Genomic DNA, 14,381 nt, shown 5'->3' with positions numbered 1-14,381 from the left:
AGGGGACTTGGGGCTTGAGATGAGGGTTCCTCTCTCCCTTCCTTCTTCTGCCCAAGTGGGGCCTGTAAGTGGAGCCTAAGGCAGAGCTCAGGCTGAGCCTTCCTCTCTAAGAAAATGGGCGTTAGAGCTAGATCGATCTGGGTTGGTTCTCTGTGCTGCCACTTAGCAGAATACTGTGACCTTCAATAAGACCTTGACTTCTTTGAGCCTTGGTTTCCTGTCCATAAAGTGGGAGAAGTACCATCTGTCAGTCTGTTAGGCTGAAATGAGACGGGTACATTTGGCGTCTGTCACTAAATGTTGGTCCTGTTCCTCTTGACTCTAGAGCTGGTGCTCCGGGGTACCACACGATGGAATGCGTTCACAGACCTCTTTGCTCCTTCAGATAGCCGCAGAACGTAGAATCATCCTCCACTTGCGTTCAGCCGTGTTTTGAACTATGACCCTTATACATGACAAGGCTTGTGCTGGGCTTGGCGATACGGCTGTGGACAAGGCAGTCTCCTGGGTGGCTGCCATCTGGGGGGGCAGAGAGACATGGAACGTCATTGTACTTATGTGTGGATGGGCATTAGCCTTCTGGTTGGTGCGGCCAAGGAGAAGTTCATGTGCCGAGTGGCCGGGGAAGGGCTCCCTGAATGGCGCAGGCTGGGCTTGAAGGACGGTAGAGTTTCCAAGGGAAGAGGGAGGGGTGGAGTGACTGGGAGAAAGTCTCAGGAGATGAATGTAAGCTCTCTGGACCTGCCTGCTGGCCAGTGAAGCACAGGCACAGGGAGAGGGATGCAGAGAGGCCAGGGAGGGAGGGCTTTGGCATGCTGAGATTTTAATGTCCGCCTAGGGCATCCTTTGTGGTTAATGATGCCGGAAGGGGCAGCCTGGAGACCTGGGTGGAGCTAGGACCCATGCTTTAGTCCCAGCTCTGCCACTGACCCCCTGGGTGTCCTTGAGCCTCTGGTTCTTTCTGACACAGTTTGTTCCCATCTGTAGCCTAGCAGGTGTTAATAAACAAACCAGCTTTGGAAACCGTAGAGCCCTCACACAGATCTCAGGGGTCATCATGGCCTTGGCCCACGAAGGATTTGGGGTGACTCATGAAAATACATACAGTATAAAAGGATACACATGTAGTAGTTGGGTCAGAGGGAAATTATTGGTAAAAAGACAAGCTGGGCTGATGATTAGGACCCAAAATTCACTCTACTGTATCTTCCTGAACATCCGCAGAGGTAGGTAGGCTGCTTGGTTGACTCTGAATTCTTCGTGGCTGACTGAGCAAAAAGCAGGATCAGGTACTTGATTCACGATGCCCTTAAGGTGTTTGGAAAAAACCGACTGTGGAAGAGCATGATTTTTTCCCTGCTCTGAGGCCATCTCTGGCAGGGCCACTGTGTGTGTCGGTAACTGCTTGTCTGTCCTGTTTACAGGTCTGCTGGAAGCACTGGGCGATGAACCCAAGACTCCAGCCCAGAGTGGTCTAAAGCTGTTTGGGAGGAGTCCTGGGGAAGATGGCCATGGCCCCAAGCCCTTCCCTGGCTCAGGTGTATGCCAGCCCCGTGGCAGTGGCCGTGTGGGAATGGCAGGACGGGCTGGGCACCTGGCATCCCTACAGTGCCACTGTCTGCAGCTACATCGAGCAGCAATTTGTCCAGCAGAAGGGCCAGCGCTTTGGCCTAGGGAGCCTGGCCCACAGCATCCCCTTAGGCCAAGCTGACCCCTCACTGGCCCCGTACATCATCGACCTCCCCAGCTGGACCCAGTTCCGCCAGGACACGGGTAAGACACTTCTTGCCTCTAGTACATGTCTGAGCACCTGCTTTGGGCTGGGTGCCGTGCTACGTGTCGGGGTTATAGAAGTGACTCTCAGAGCTTCGTCCTGTCCCTGAAATGCAGGCGATTGGGAGGCGGGTGCTGTGAGTGATGGCAGGTACCACACTGTATGCAATGTCCCCCTTAGTAGGAGAGCATGCCTTGGGAGCACAGTTAGAGGCCTTCCCAGCCCCTTTTCCCATGTCTTCCAAACCAAAGATGCCTCTCTCTACCTGCAGAGATTCGAAGGCAAGCAGGCTGGCATGAAGGTAGTACGCCATGCTGATTAGGAGGGCCTGGTGCTGAATACTGCTCCACTGCACTGTAACTCTGTGTCCTGGGCAGGTTGCTTCACTCTCCTGTGTATCTGTGTTTGTTTTGTGTGTGTGTGTGTTTTTCGTCTTCTTGTCCCCAAAGCCCCCCAGTGCATAGTTGTATATTCTAGTTGTAGGTCCTTCTAGTTGTGCTGTCGGATGCCATCTCAGCATGGCTCGACAAGCGGTGCTAGGTCCGCACCCAGGATCCGAACCAGTGAAACCCTGGACCGCCAAAGTGGAGTGCATGAACTTAACCGCTCGGCCATGAGGCTGGCCCCACTTTGTGTTTTGGTCAGTGTTACTGTGAATGGGGCCACCGGCTTCCTCCCGGTGCTATACCCTGTCCGTCTAACTCAGTGGTTCTCAACTGGGAGCGATTTTTGTCTCCCAGGGCGTTTGACAATGTTTGGAGGCATTTTTGATTATCGTGACTATGGTGGGGAGAGGTGCTACTGGCATCTAGGGGTGGAGGCCAGGGATGCTACTAAACATCCTACAATGTACAGGACTGGCCCCATGACAAAGAATTATTGGCCCAGGGGCTGGCCCCATGGCCGAGTGGTTAAGTTTGCAGGGATCAGCTTTTGGCAAGTGCTGTTGGAAGCATGGCCCAAAGTGGTCTTTTTTCTTTTTTTCCTCAATCTTCAGGTTTGGTTTATTAAGAATAATAGCTACCCATGGGGTGCTTCCCAGTAGTTGCTACTTGAGAAGTCGAAGGGAATGGCAGATCCATATAAAAGAATTATGTAACAATTATTGAGTTTTACGAGGTGGTAGAGACATAGGAAGTCCTTAAGGCATGATACATGAAAACGGCAGGAAGTTTCCAGTGTGGTCAGCAGCCACCTAAGTGCACGTGCTTGAAAGACTGGATGGGAAGAAAGGCCTTGCCATATAAACTGTGTGCCTTCCTTTTGGTGGTTGGGTTACAGATGATTTAATTTTCTTTGTTCTCTTTTGTTTTCAGTTTTTTAAGTGGGGCTGTATAGGTTTCAGCATTAGAAATCTGAGGAGCTTCCTGGAGTCTGAGCCACAGCTGTTCTCTGTCCTAAGCTTCCAGCATCCCTGCCTCCTGGCGAGGATCGCGGCTACCCTTCTGCTGTTTGATCTCTTTGGGCCCCAGTTTCTTTACCTCAAGAGAGCTGTCTACCCTTCACCCAAAATTTGGGAAAAATAACCAATGCCAGCCTTTAGGTCAAATAACAGCATGACCATAGATGCACTGTGATCATACTGGTTTATTTTGGTTGTGGGAAAATGAATTTTTAAACTCTCTTGGTTTTGGGGGGCTTGCAGATTAACCATTTATGTGTAAATATTCCTTTTAAAACAGGCACCATGCGGTCTGTGCGGAGACACCTGTTTCCCCAGCACTCAGCCCCTGGTCGGGGCATCATCTGGGAGTGGCTGAGTGACGACGGCTCCTGGACAGCGTATGAAGCCAGCGTCTGTGACTATCTGGAGCAGCAGGTGGCCAGGGGCAACCAGCTCGTGGACTTGGCCCCCCTGGGGTACAACTATACTGTCAACTACAGCACCCACACGCAGACCAACAAGACTTCGAGCTTCTGCCGTAGCGTGCGGCGCCAGGCAGGGCCCCCTTACCCGGTGACCACCATCATTGCTCCACCAGGCCACACAGGAGTCGCCTGCTCTTGCCATCAGTGCCTCAACAGCGGCAGAACTGGCCCCGTGTCGGGCCGCTACCGCCACTCCATGACCAACCTCCCCGCGTACCCTGTCTCCCAGCATCCCCACAGGACCGCCATTGTCTTTGGGGCCCACCAGGCCTTTGCCCCATACAACAAGCCCTCACTCTCTGGGGCCAGGTCTGCGCCCAGGCTGAACACCACCAACCCCTGGGGTGGGGTGCCGCCGCCCTCCCTGGGGAACCAGCCCCTCTACCGCTCCAGCCTCTCCCACCTGGGAGCGCAGCACCAGCCCCCAGCACCGTCCACTGCCAGTGGAGCCAGGTATCTTGCCTTATGGAGGGTTGTTTTGTCCACCCGCATGCCTTAGCAGGTTTGGGTTTCTGCTGTTACTTAGCTGGAAATTCTTGCCCAAATACCTGTCAGTCAACCTGCCTCCTTGGTCGTCCCTCCTGCGTCTCCTTGTGTGTTCAAAGGCCGTTCACAGCCTTGCGTCCCACAGAGCCTAGCTGACCTTTGTACTTGAGGGTTGGTAGTTGCCGTAGGGGTTAAACCCGGTAATGCCTTCATTCACTCAGGAGAATCAGGCCCTCTGTGTGGAGCAGTTCATGGCCTTGTGGCTGTGCCTGTGTGCCGCATAGCTGGTGCCGTGTACCTGAGCACATTTCATTGGCTCCTCCTGTGTGCCAGGCCCTGAAGACACAGACATGGAAGATTCAGCCCCCTCCCTAAGCCCACGGTTAGGAAGGCTGTGAACCCAGTTTTGGTGCTTAAAAGTTGGTTGAAGAGAAAACAAAATGCTGAGTTAGGGGCAGTGGCAACAGGTGACACGGGACAGCCCCTGTGTTGGTGCAGTCCAGCCCAGAGCCCTCTGCACTTTGAGAAGGATGATAAAATAGGCCCCCTCCAGACCACATGGCACTTTGAAGTGAGAAAGCCCCTGGCATGGCCAGCATGTGTGTGTAGTGGGCTGCTCCCAGGTGCTCAGAGGCCCGTCACTGATGAGGTGCCTCATCACTGATCATTACTGGGAGTCTTGGGCCAGGAGAACATTCTGAGAATTCAGAGTGTTAGCTGGGATCGGGCTGATTTCTGAGAGAGGGTGACCTGGGCAGCAGGTGACAGGACATGTCGGCCTGTGGCTGCCCTGATCCCTAGGGAGTCAGTCATGTCTTGTTGATTTGAACCAACATCGGCCAGTCGGCATCGTGGTGCCGCCTCGCTCACCCAGCCCCAGCCCTGCCCGCTTGACCACAGTGAGGGCTGAAGCTGCCCAGTGTGGCCAAGACCATTCTCAGCAGCTTCTTGGGCCTCTAGCATTTTTTCAAGCTAGGTTTCAGAGGACCCTGCCAGCTTCTGTAAGACACAGTGACAGCTGCCATTCACTGAGCACATATTATAGCTGGGCCCTGTTGAGCAGGCTGCGTGAGTGATTTCATGAATCCTCACGACGGCCGTGTGGTGGGTGTTGTCTTCAGCTTGCAGGTGAACACACTGAGGCTGGAGGTTGGCAGCACAGCCAACAAGTGGCAGAGCTGGAATTAAACCTAGGCCCCAGAGTGGGCTGTGGGGGACAATAGAGTTCTTGAAGCTCTCTTAGAGTCAGGGTGGGAGGGAGGCAGCAGGCGTCCTGGGGCTGAGTGTGGAGGAGTCCTGTAGACCGAGGGGCACGGGCCAGGCTGGGGCGGGCGTCTTCTCCTGGGAGTCGAGGCGTGTGGATCGGCGATCTTTCTGGGAACTGGGAGCACAGGGAGGTCTCCCTTGGGCCTTCCCTGTGGACCCTCACGTGGGCCTGAGCAGTCTGTGCTGTCCGGGCCCCCAGTGCTCCACGAGGCCTCTCCGACATGCGGCTCAGCCTCTCTGAGAGAGGTGTGCTGTGGCTTTCTGCCCAGAGTGCTTCTCAGCAGGGCTGGAGCTCCTTCTCCTAGGTGGGCTTTGCCTCGCCTCCTGGGGCTTCTTAAGGGCTTACAAATTATCTTGAGGCAAATTTCTAGATAGTTCTAGAGCTGGGGTTCTGGGATTGAGCCAGGCGACTTAATGGGCTTTGTTGTTTTCTTCTGGTGTGGGGCTCTCCTTGGTCTCCCCTGATATTTCTCTGGGGTCTCCCCTCCCCACCCTGAGGGCCTGAGAGACTGCTGATGTGGGCTCTCCTGGCTCAGGCCAGGCAAGTTACAGAAGGGAGGGCGGGTGGGCCAGGCGGTGTTGCCTTTGCTGCTGGGCCATGCGTGTTGCTGCTTGCCCTGTGTTGTAAGCCAGGAGGGAACCAGGCCAGCTGGCTGTGCTAGTCGAAACAGCCTCAAAGGGGCCTGCCTCCTAAGGTGGGTGTTCATCTGCATCTCCTCCAGTTTTTCAGGAGCTGGGAGGGGTGGCCCTCACTTGCATGGGCCTATCCTTGCTTTGAAAAACAGGGTTTTCCCCTATCTAATTTGTAGTGGGGCCATCCTGAGTTAACCTGTCTCTGATGGGTGTTGTAGAGCCAGAGGGGGCTTAGTAAATACCTGACCTCTTAACCCAGCAGGGCTGGGAGGATTGACAACACTTGACACTTTGGTCTCCCTGGAGGCTGTGATAGAGTTCTCCAAGCCAGATGAACGGCAGGAGCATTAGGTGAAAGTTGCCATGTGGGAACGCGGTGGGGCGGGCAACGCCATGGGCTGGGGAGGCCCAGTAACTGACTGTATTTGCTGGTAGCCTCTTGAAATAACACTGGAGCGAGCGAAATCAAAATTTGTGGAAGTGTTGTGGTTTCAAATGGCTTCTTGCTCAATCTGGGTAAAATTCTGGCTGACTGATTTCCTTGGGCCCCGGGAGGCTCTCTCGGTAGACAGTAATACATCAAGAAGCTGCGTCATTTGTCACACAGCTGCAGGGCTTAAGTAAATTCCTGGTAGCTGAAGTTTTATCCCTTTAAGCACCAAAATTTGTTTTGATGATGTTAGGTGGAAAACTTTCCAAAATGTGTCACGCACACTCTTGTCTTTAATAGAGGGTGTGCCGGCTTGTCGAGTATTTCGATGACTTGGGGTGGTGGTTATGACCAGCGGCCTGTTGCAGTTTTGCTGTGGCTGAGCCTCAAGGCGCTTTGCTCTGCACTAGAAGTGTCTCTCCCAGGTTGCTTTCTTCGGCCATGTTCTTGCTGCTGCTGCTCTCTAGCCTCTAAAAGTGCCCCCCCCCTCCGCCCCCCCCACCGCCCGCCGTCAGCCTGGCTCTTTAGGCTGGAGTGATTGGAGACCTGGGCTTCAGGTGGGGCCCCGGGTCAGCTCTGTTCCTGGTCTACGTCTCTCTTCCCCTCGTAAGACTGAGGAGTGGGCCGAGCAGTTCCTGAAGTTTCCTTTTGCTCTAATATCGCTGTGCCTTTCAGGATGTAGTGGGGGCCCTTCAGCTCTCCTGTACCCACTTTGCTCCTCTGAGACCTGGGAAACAATGCACATTTGTGTCAGGCTGCAGATTGAGCCTCATGCCCGCCCTGGGGGCCTTTTGGAATTCTTCAGACAAACTGAAGCTCGAAAAGGGGTCTTGACGGGCCTGAGGGCACACAGCCTTGTGTGGAGCGGGCACTAGAAGTGGGGTCTCCAGGCTTCACACCTTCTGCTTCTTGTACTGCACAAGCTGTCACAGGTTCCCCAGGGCCAACCTGAACCAGAAACTGGGGGCGGCTGAGGAAGGCTTTGCATTTCCTTACTGCCCAGCCTCCCAGCTCTGCCCCTTGCCTGGGGCTGTCAAATCCTGTCTTCAGAGAGGCCCAGACATCCTCATGTCTCATGTTCTCAGCTCCGTTTGGAAGCTCCTCCAAATGCTCCCAGACAGGAAAGCTAGGTAGGGCCTACTAGGTAGACCCAGAAGCGGGAGGTGGGCGGGGGTGCCTGAGGCAGTGACTGGAGAAATTCTCAAAGCAGGGCACTTCATGGGGCAAATGGTGCCTACATCGGGGAACACTGTGCTAGTCTGAGCCTTTGAGGACGGTGGAGGGGGCTTGGTAACCTCTGAGGTTCTGTCCACCCCTGAGAGGCCCTGTCTTAGGAACTGCTGGATGCTTTTACTGCTCATTCCTTCTGATCCAGGAACATATGGAGGAGGAACCCGGGATAAGTCACGGAGGAAGTGGCAGCATTGTGAGACTCCTGTGCAGAGCATACTGGTTCGTGGTCCCAGTTCCAGGCCGGGCTGCCATTTGGAAGCCTCACTCCCTGTCTGCTTTCTGCTCCAGTTCTTGGTGGTGGAACCTGAAACTAGGCCTTCTGCCTCAGATGCATGCCTTTCCCTGGCGAAGGAAGACCCCACTTCGTGGCCCCCTCCGGTGATGGCTAGCTCACTGAGTAGCCACCTAGTTTTGGGGAGTTGTAGAGCCAGGCTTCGGCTTCCCAGCTTCCTAGCTAAAGGCTCAAGCTCAGTGCTCCCTGTAGGGTTGGCTTGGGAGAGGAAGCGTGCCGGCAAGGGCTGTAGCTTCTCGAATTCCTTCACTTATAGAACCTGAGAATTGGAAAGACCATCAGAGATTATCTTCCTTTAAGAAAATGAAATGGAGAAACAGGCTCAGCAAGTGGAGGGACTTGCTCCAGATTAAGTAGTTTAGTGGGGCCGAAACCTTAGCCCAGGGGTGAAGGCCCAGCCTGCCTTCCACTGCATTTTCAGCACTCCAGATCCAGTTCCATCCTTCTCCTGGTGTTGAGAATAGTTGAGGAGGGCGAGAAGCTGCTATTTGAGTGACCTGGCCACACAGGTTATTCTCTTTCAGGTTGTTCACAGAAATAAAAACAGAACAACCTCTTTCTTCACTCAGACGAATACCGGAGCACTCGCTGTGCTCCAGACCCTGTGCGAGGCCCTGGCGGCTTCAGCACCAGCAGGGTATGAGGTTTTCTGGTTTGGATCAGAACCAGCCAGCTCCCTGTAGTTTCCACCCGTGGGCTCTGTGACCCATGGCTGGTCGTAGGGAAGGATCTGGGGCAGCTTCCAGAAGCAGTTGCTGTACCCAGGCAGGTTGTCGGGTTGCTGGCAGCTGGAAGAGTGGCACAGTGGACTGGAGCCATCCTTTATTTCCTGAGCACCTTCCCAGTTCCTGGCTCCAGCCTGGGCCCAGTGGAACAGAGGTGAACGCGCCCAGGCCCTGTCCTTGGGGAGCTGCAGTGTAGGGACTCCGTGGGAGGGTTCCCTAACCTTTCCCATTTCATCATCTGTCACGTGGGTAGGGATGCATTGGAGGACACAGGAATTGGCAGGGGGAGGAGGTGGCAGGCATCTCGGGCAGTCTTCACCAACTGTTCTCCAGTGTGGAGCTCCCCCCAGCCATAACGGCAAGGATTTGTTACCATCTTAAAAATATAATGGCTTAAAACCAAATGAGTGACTCAAACATAGTCACTGTGGGAAGCAAGACCCTCAATAAAAAATAGTTCCCTTTATTTTGAACTAATTTTAGGTTTACTAAAAGGTTACAAAAATAGTACAGTTTCCCTGTCTCCCTCCCTCGACTTCTCACCTGTTAACATCTTTCATAATAAACACAATGCAGTGGTCAGAGCCAGAGAACTACCATCGGTGCGATACGATTAGCTGAACCAAAGACTTCTTTCGATTCTCACCAGTTTTCCCGCTACTGTTCTCTGTCTGTTCCAGGATCCCACTTTGCATCCGGTTGTCATTTCTCCTCCTCCTTCTGTCAGTAACAGTTCCTCACTTTTGCTTCATCTTCCATAACCTTGACACCTTTGAACAGTTGCTTTGTCGAATGTTCCTTAATTTGGGCTTGTCGGTGTTTTCTCACGATTGGAGTGAGGTTACGCAGCCGTGGCAGGAACCACAAACATGGCGCTTGTCCTTCTCGGAGCATCGTTTCTTGGGCTTCCTGATGCTTACGGGTCATATTACTGGTGGTGTTGGTCCTGATCACTTGTTAGAGTGACTCCTGCCGGTTTCCCCTCTATGGGTACCGTGGAGCCCTTATTTGGATGAAGTTAGCGAGCTCAAAATTCTTCCGGGATTGTCTGCAGGGTCTCGGAATTGCCCAGGGCAACCTTGTTTGACAGTTAAAGCTTCCTTCTTTTTACAAGGAAGAGACTCGTGCCCCGCAGTGTTCTTCCTGTCACTGTTTTGTCCCCGCCTGCCCTTCCTTCCCCTCCCCAACACCTGGCCTGGAATGTGACTTTCATCACTTAATTTTCCCAGAGCAAGTGATGGGCCAGGCTCTGGGCTTAACATCTTAAGTATTCAGATTCTCTAAGGTAGTTTGGGTCTAAGAGTGGTGAAATTCACATTTCTTTGCTCCTCTTTCTAGATCCTTTTCTTCAGGGTCTTTAATTTAAAAAAAGAAAAGAAAAGCCCTCGCTCACAGAAGCCATAGAAAGTGAGGCTGTGAGCTGCCTCGGCAGCACCGAGTTATTCCTGACTTGCTGTATTTCTCTGACTCTTGTTCCTGCCGAGTTGGCTGTGCATATTAAGTTCTGCTCTCTTTTCCCCCAGTGCCTCCCTCCCCAGCGGTCCCTCGCGCAGCCCTGGGAGCGTCCCCACCACTGTGCCCGTGCAGATGCCGAAGCCCAGCAGGGTCCAGCAAGCCCTCGCAGGTAGGCACGCTGCTCCTGACTTCCGGAACAGACTGTGTCCAGCAGGGCCTGGTAGGGTGGGGAGGACGTTGTGGGCGGGGGTCTTGTTATCCTCTGTGTTCTCATGGAAACCCAAAAGGGCTCCATGGGGGGCAGTACCTCTTTTTGGTGATGATGTACCCCTAGTGAGTGAGCCTGTGGTGCCCCCTACTTTGTCTCTCAAGAGGAGTCATGCCTGATGACTGTGGGTGCCCTGGTGTGGACCTCTCCCCATCCTTTAAATTTTTGCGTCACCTTGAATTAGGGTTCCAGAATTACTTTTCTGTCCTGAAATGCTTTAGGCGTTTCCCTTAAGGGGCCCTTTGGGGGACGCAGAGGACTATTTTGGCTAGAGTTATGCTTCAGATAGTGGCTTTTGTATCCAACTAGGTGTTTTGTTAACCATACGTCTTTGAACTGTTTTCAGAATTCCTTTTATAGGTGTTAGGGAGCCACTGAAAGTTACTTTTTAACTTGTAGGAAATATACAGTATGTAGAAAGATAGACTGAGGAGTGTGGTGAACCTCCATCCTTTAAAGGGAGCAAGGTAACCAGAGTCTGTGTGTCAGGTGGGTCACTTTGCTAGCACAGGGCACAGGAGGGACCAGGCCCAGGGCAGGGAGACCGATGTGGAGCCTGACTCCATGCTCAGGTGAGCCAGCTGAGGCCTGGTGGGGCTGGGGCCGGGGGCCAGAGGTGAGAGCTTGTGACCTGGTGCTTGGATTGGTTCTGAGCGAGGAGGAGTAGAATGAGGCCTGGTGCGCAGCTGCCCATGGCGCTGCTGTAACCGGTCACCATCACTGATGGGGATCACTAGGGCCTTCACATGTGTGTGAATTCTTTCATCCCAATAACAACTGTGTCAGGTAAGAGCTTTTATTCCCATTTTACGTTTGAAGAAATGAGGCTCAAAGAATTCCACAAACTTCCCAAGGTCAGCCAGCCAGTTGGTGGCAGAGCTAGGATTCAGCCCCAGGTCCTCTTGGCCTCAGAATCTGGGCTCTTCGTGGATACTCCTGAGTCTGGTGGGGTGCTGGCTGTGGTTGTAGACAGGCAGAGCTGTCCTGGGGCAGTGGGAGTTCAGATGTGCAGCTCAGAGGAGCAGGCTGGGGTGGCCTCTGCCCCCCGGGGAGCGTGTGAACTCAGAGGCCACAGTGGGCCGCCGGGAAAAAGAGCCCTTGGAGGAAATGGAAGGACCAGTTAGAGAGGTGGTGGAAGGTGTGGGAGTGGGGCGGGAAAGCCCAGAAGGGAGCCCCTGCCCAGCGGGCTCTGTGCAGCCTGCTTCAGCTGCTCGGCCATCAGCCCTCTGCTGGGGCAGAGAGAACAGTGGGCAAAGATATGGTGACTAGAAAGCTCCTGCCCAGTGTAGGTCTTCTCGTGCCATAGGTGAGTGGGACCTGTGTGTGTATGCGCGTGTGTGCGGTGGTGATCTTGTTGGTGAAGGGTTGTGGGTGAGCAGGCCCGGCCACACATGATCCATGCAGCTCTGTGATCACTACGGCTTTAACACAAATGTTATAACATCCTCTCTCAGTGCATCACACAAGTGGTCTGCTGTTGAGCAGCTCTGGCTCCCTTTCCTCCGCTCTTGAGGCTGAGGACCCTGTCCAAGCTGCGTCCAGGTTGTCCTCAGTGTCCCTGTCGCCTTGGCTCTCAGCAATCCTGGAGGTCACCACGTATTTTAACCTCCATTTTACTCATTGGGGAAACAGATTGCAGAGGTTCAGGGTTTGGTCCCAGCTAGGAAAGACTAGGGATGGGAGCCTGTGGCCAGACACCGCCTCCCTGAATGCAAGGCTCTGGCTGGTACCTGTGGGTGGGCCCATTGGCTGGGGCACCGCTGAGAAGTGGTGTCTGGAGAGTGTCTGCTCAGCCTGGACCATGTTTATGAATCGAGGAATACACACGGCCACAGTGGGCAGAGCGCTGGGGCACAGGGTTCTGCAGGTGGGCTTACAAACAAGTGGTTGTGCCGGGGAGGGACTGTGTGCCCCTCTGCACTGGCGGAGGAGGAGATCCACAGGGGAGCCACCTCCAGGTCAGGCCCAGAGTGTCTCAGGTGACAGCTTTGCCAGCGGCTGCGTGGCCCACCCTCTCCTTTATGAGAGTGTGGTGGAATGGCCGCTGAGGCTGGCACCAGGTTCCCACCCCACGTGGGAGGAGGAGTCTCTGTGCTTTATGCCGCTGCTGCCCAGACCAGACCAGTCAGCCGGGGAGGAGTGTGCTGGGCGTGAAGCCAGCTTGATAAGGCCAGAACCGAAGGAGGGTCAGCTTGGACCCGAACCCTGGTCGCTAGACAGAAGGCCGAGCCTTGGTGTCAGGGAGGGGCTGTTTGCGCAGCTGACTGTACAGGGACTCTGGGAGCTCTGACAGATCACGTGGGAATCCTCTCGGGAACGAAGGAAAGGCCGTAGCTGTCTGAGCTGTCAGAGTTACTTGGGGATGTTAGGAGTTTAGGGGGCTGTCCCTGAACCCTTGCTGTTGGGGAAGATGTGATGGCCCACTCTTACTGTCCCTCACATCCTGGCCACTGGACTCTGCTTTTGTAGAGTGTTGGGCGTGGGAGACTCACACTTTTCCTAAGAGGGCTGACCTGCTGCTCTGTAGCCTTCTAAGTTGAGACTTCTCCATCAGTGCCTTGGATTCATGGAAATGGGTCCTGCATTGAAAAAGGCAGGAGCTGTGTTCATGCCGGCCTCTTGGGGGCTGATGTGGTGGCCTCAGGGATGTGTTTGTTCCCAGCAGACGGGTACTGTGCACCTCCTGTGACCAGGCTTTGCTCTAGGTGCTCAGTGGAAATGGGAGACAGTCACAGAACAGATAGGCGAGTCCCTTCCAGTGGTCAGAATGCTCAGCAGAGTAAAGGGGACAGTTGGAGGGGACGTGGCCCTCTTAGACGGGGTGGTCAGGGAAGGGCTGCCTGCAGAGGTGATGTTTAAAGAGCGGTCTGGTCGAAGGGAGGGAGCTAGTAGATGTTGGGGGAAGAGGTCATGGTCAGTACAAAGGCCCAGGATCTCCTAAGGAATTGTTCCCATTCTCTCCATCTTTCCGCCCCCTGTGCCTGCTTGTCATTCGGTCTGCTGACCGTTAGTTCCCAGGGGAACCCACCTTTGAGCCCCTTGGGACGCTTGGGAGCAACCTTGGGATGCTGCTGGTGCTGCATTACCTGATGAACGGGCGCTCAGGGTCCAGCCTTGGTCTTCTGATGTGCGCTTCAGCGTCTCCTGCTGAGCGGCCACGCACCACACCCTGTCCATCTTGGCTGTGCTGCTCTGGCTGGCCTCGCTTCTGCCCGACTGGGCGCGTATGCTGCATTGAGAGCCGTTCTTTGGGTAGAGGTCACAGTGGCTGGCCCTGGTGGATCTCTAGGCCAGGTTTACCCTCACCCCTCCGGAGGGGTGGTGCTGTCTATCTGTCCTGTCCTGGGCCAAGAATGGGGCCCAGTGGGGCCAGGCCCTCCACTTCCTACCCCAGGCTGACTGTTGTGCCCAGCCTTCCAGCCAGATCCTGAGCTGGGCAGGAGGTGCTTTTGAGCCAGACTGAGGACAGGGAGGGTTGGGTGGGTGGTGCTGTAGTCAGCAGGGTAGATGGAGGGTGTGGCAGTAACAGGGGCTCCAGCAGGAGGACGTCCTGTGTTCCAGGAAGTGTATGTCGGGTCCTCAGGGAGTGAGAAAGGAGCATTGTGGGGTGAGCATCCCACTAGGACGGGTGTGGAGCTCCTGGCTGGGGAGTGAGGCCTCCCCCAGCAGGCATCGGAAAGGAGTGACAAGAACGGACAGTCCTTGGCACACTGCCTGACGCCACTCCCTCCCCCTGTGGGTGTGCCCGCCATGCTACCACCCAGGGCAGACGAGCTGTCTGAGCCTCGGCTGAGGGCACCAGAGAAGAAAGCCACAGCCCGGGACCTCTGCTGCTCCAGAGGAGCAGTCACAGGGGCCGTGGGATGCCTCCGTGTTGGAGCAGACCTGGGGGCAGCATGCCTGCTCACCCACCCTGGTGAGGGCGCTGAAGGCACTGAGACAGCCAGGTG

At 54.8% G+C, this 14,381-nt stretch overlaps 1 protein-coding gene across 7 annotated transcripts in view; it reads left to right on the top strand.

Moving 5' to 3' along the window:
• Nucleotides 1–14,381, top strand: part of DTX2 (deltex E3 ubiquitin ligase 2) — a 34,760-nt gene that overhangs the window by 11,176 nt on the left and 9,203 nt on the right. For all 7 annotated transcript variants that reach the window (XM_070484405.1, XM_014853909.3, XM_014853910.3 and 4 more), the window contains 3 exons: nt 1,425–1,773; nt 3,457–4,096; nt 10,232–10,332. In XM_070484405.1, coding sequence (XP_070340506.1) covers nt 1,506–1,773; nt 3,457–4,096; nt 10,232–10,332 — 1,009 coding nt within the window. In that variant the 5' untranslated portion in view covers nt 1,425–1,505. The remainder of the gene's footprint in view (nt 1–1,424; nt 1,774–3,456; nt 4,097–10,231; nt 10,333–14,381) is intronic.

Source organism: Equus asinus, chromosome 14 (assembly GCF_041296235.1).
Source record: "Equus asinus isolate D_3611 breed Donkey chromosome 14, EquAss-T2T_v2, whole genome shotgun sequence".
NCBI classification, from domain to species: Eukaryota; Metazoa; Chordata; class Mammalia; order Perissodactyla; family Equidae; genus Equus; species Equus asinus.
The sequence above is the reverse complement of the archived record's forward strand: the minus strand, read 5'-3'. Positions and strand labels throughout refer to the sequence as shown.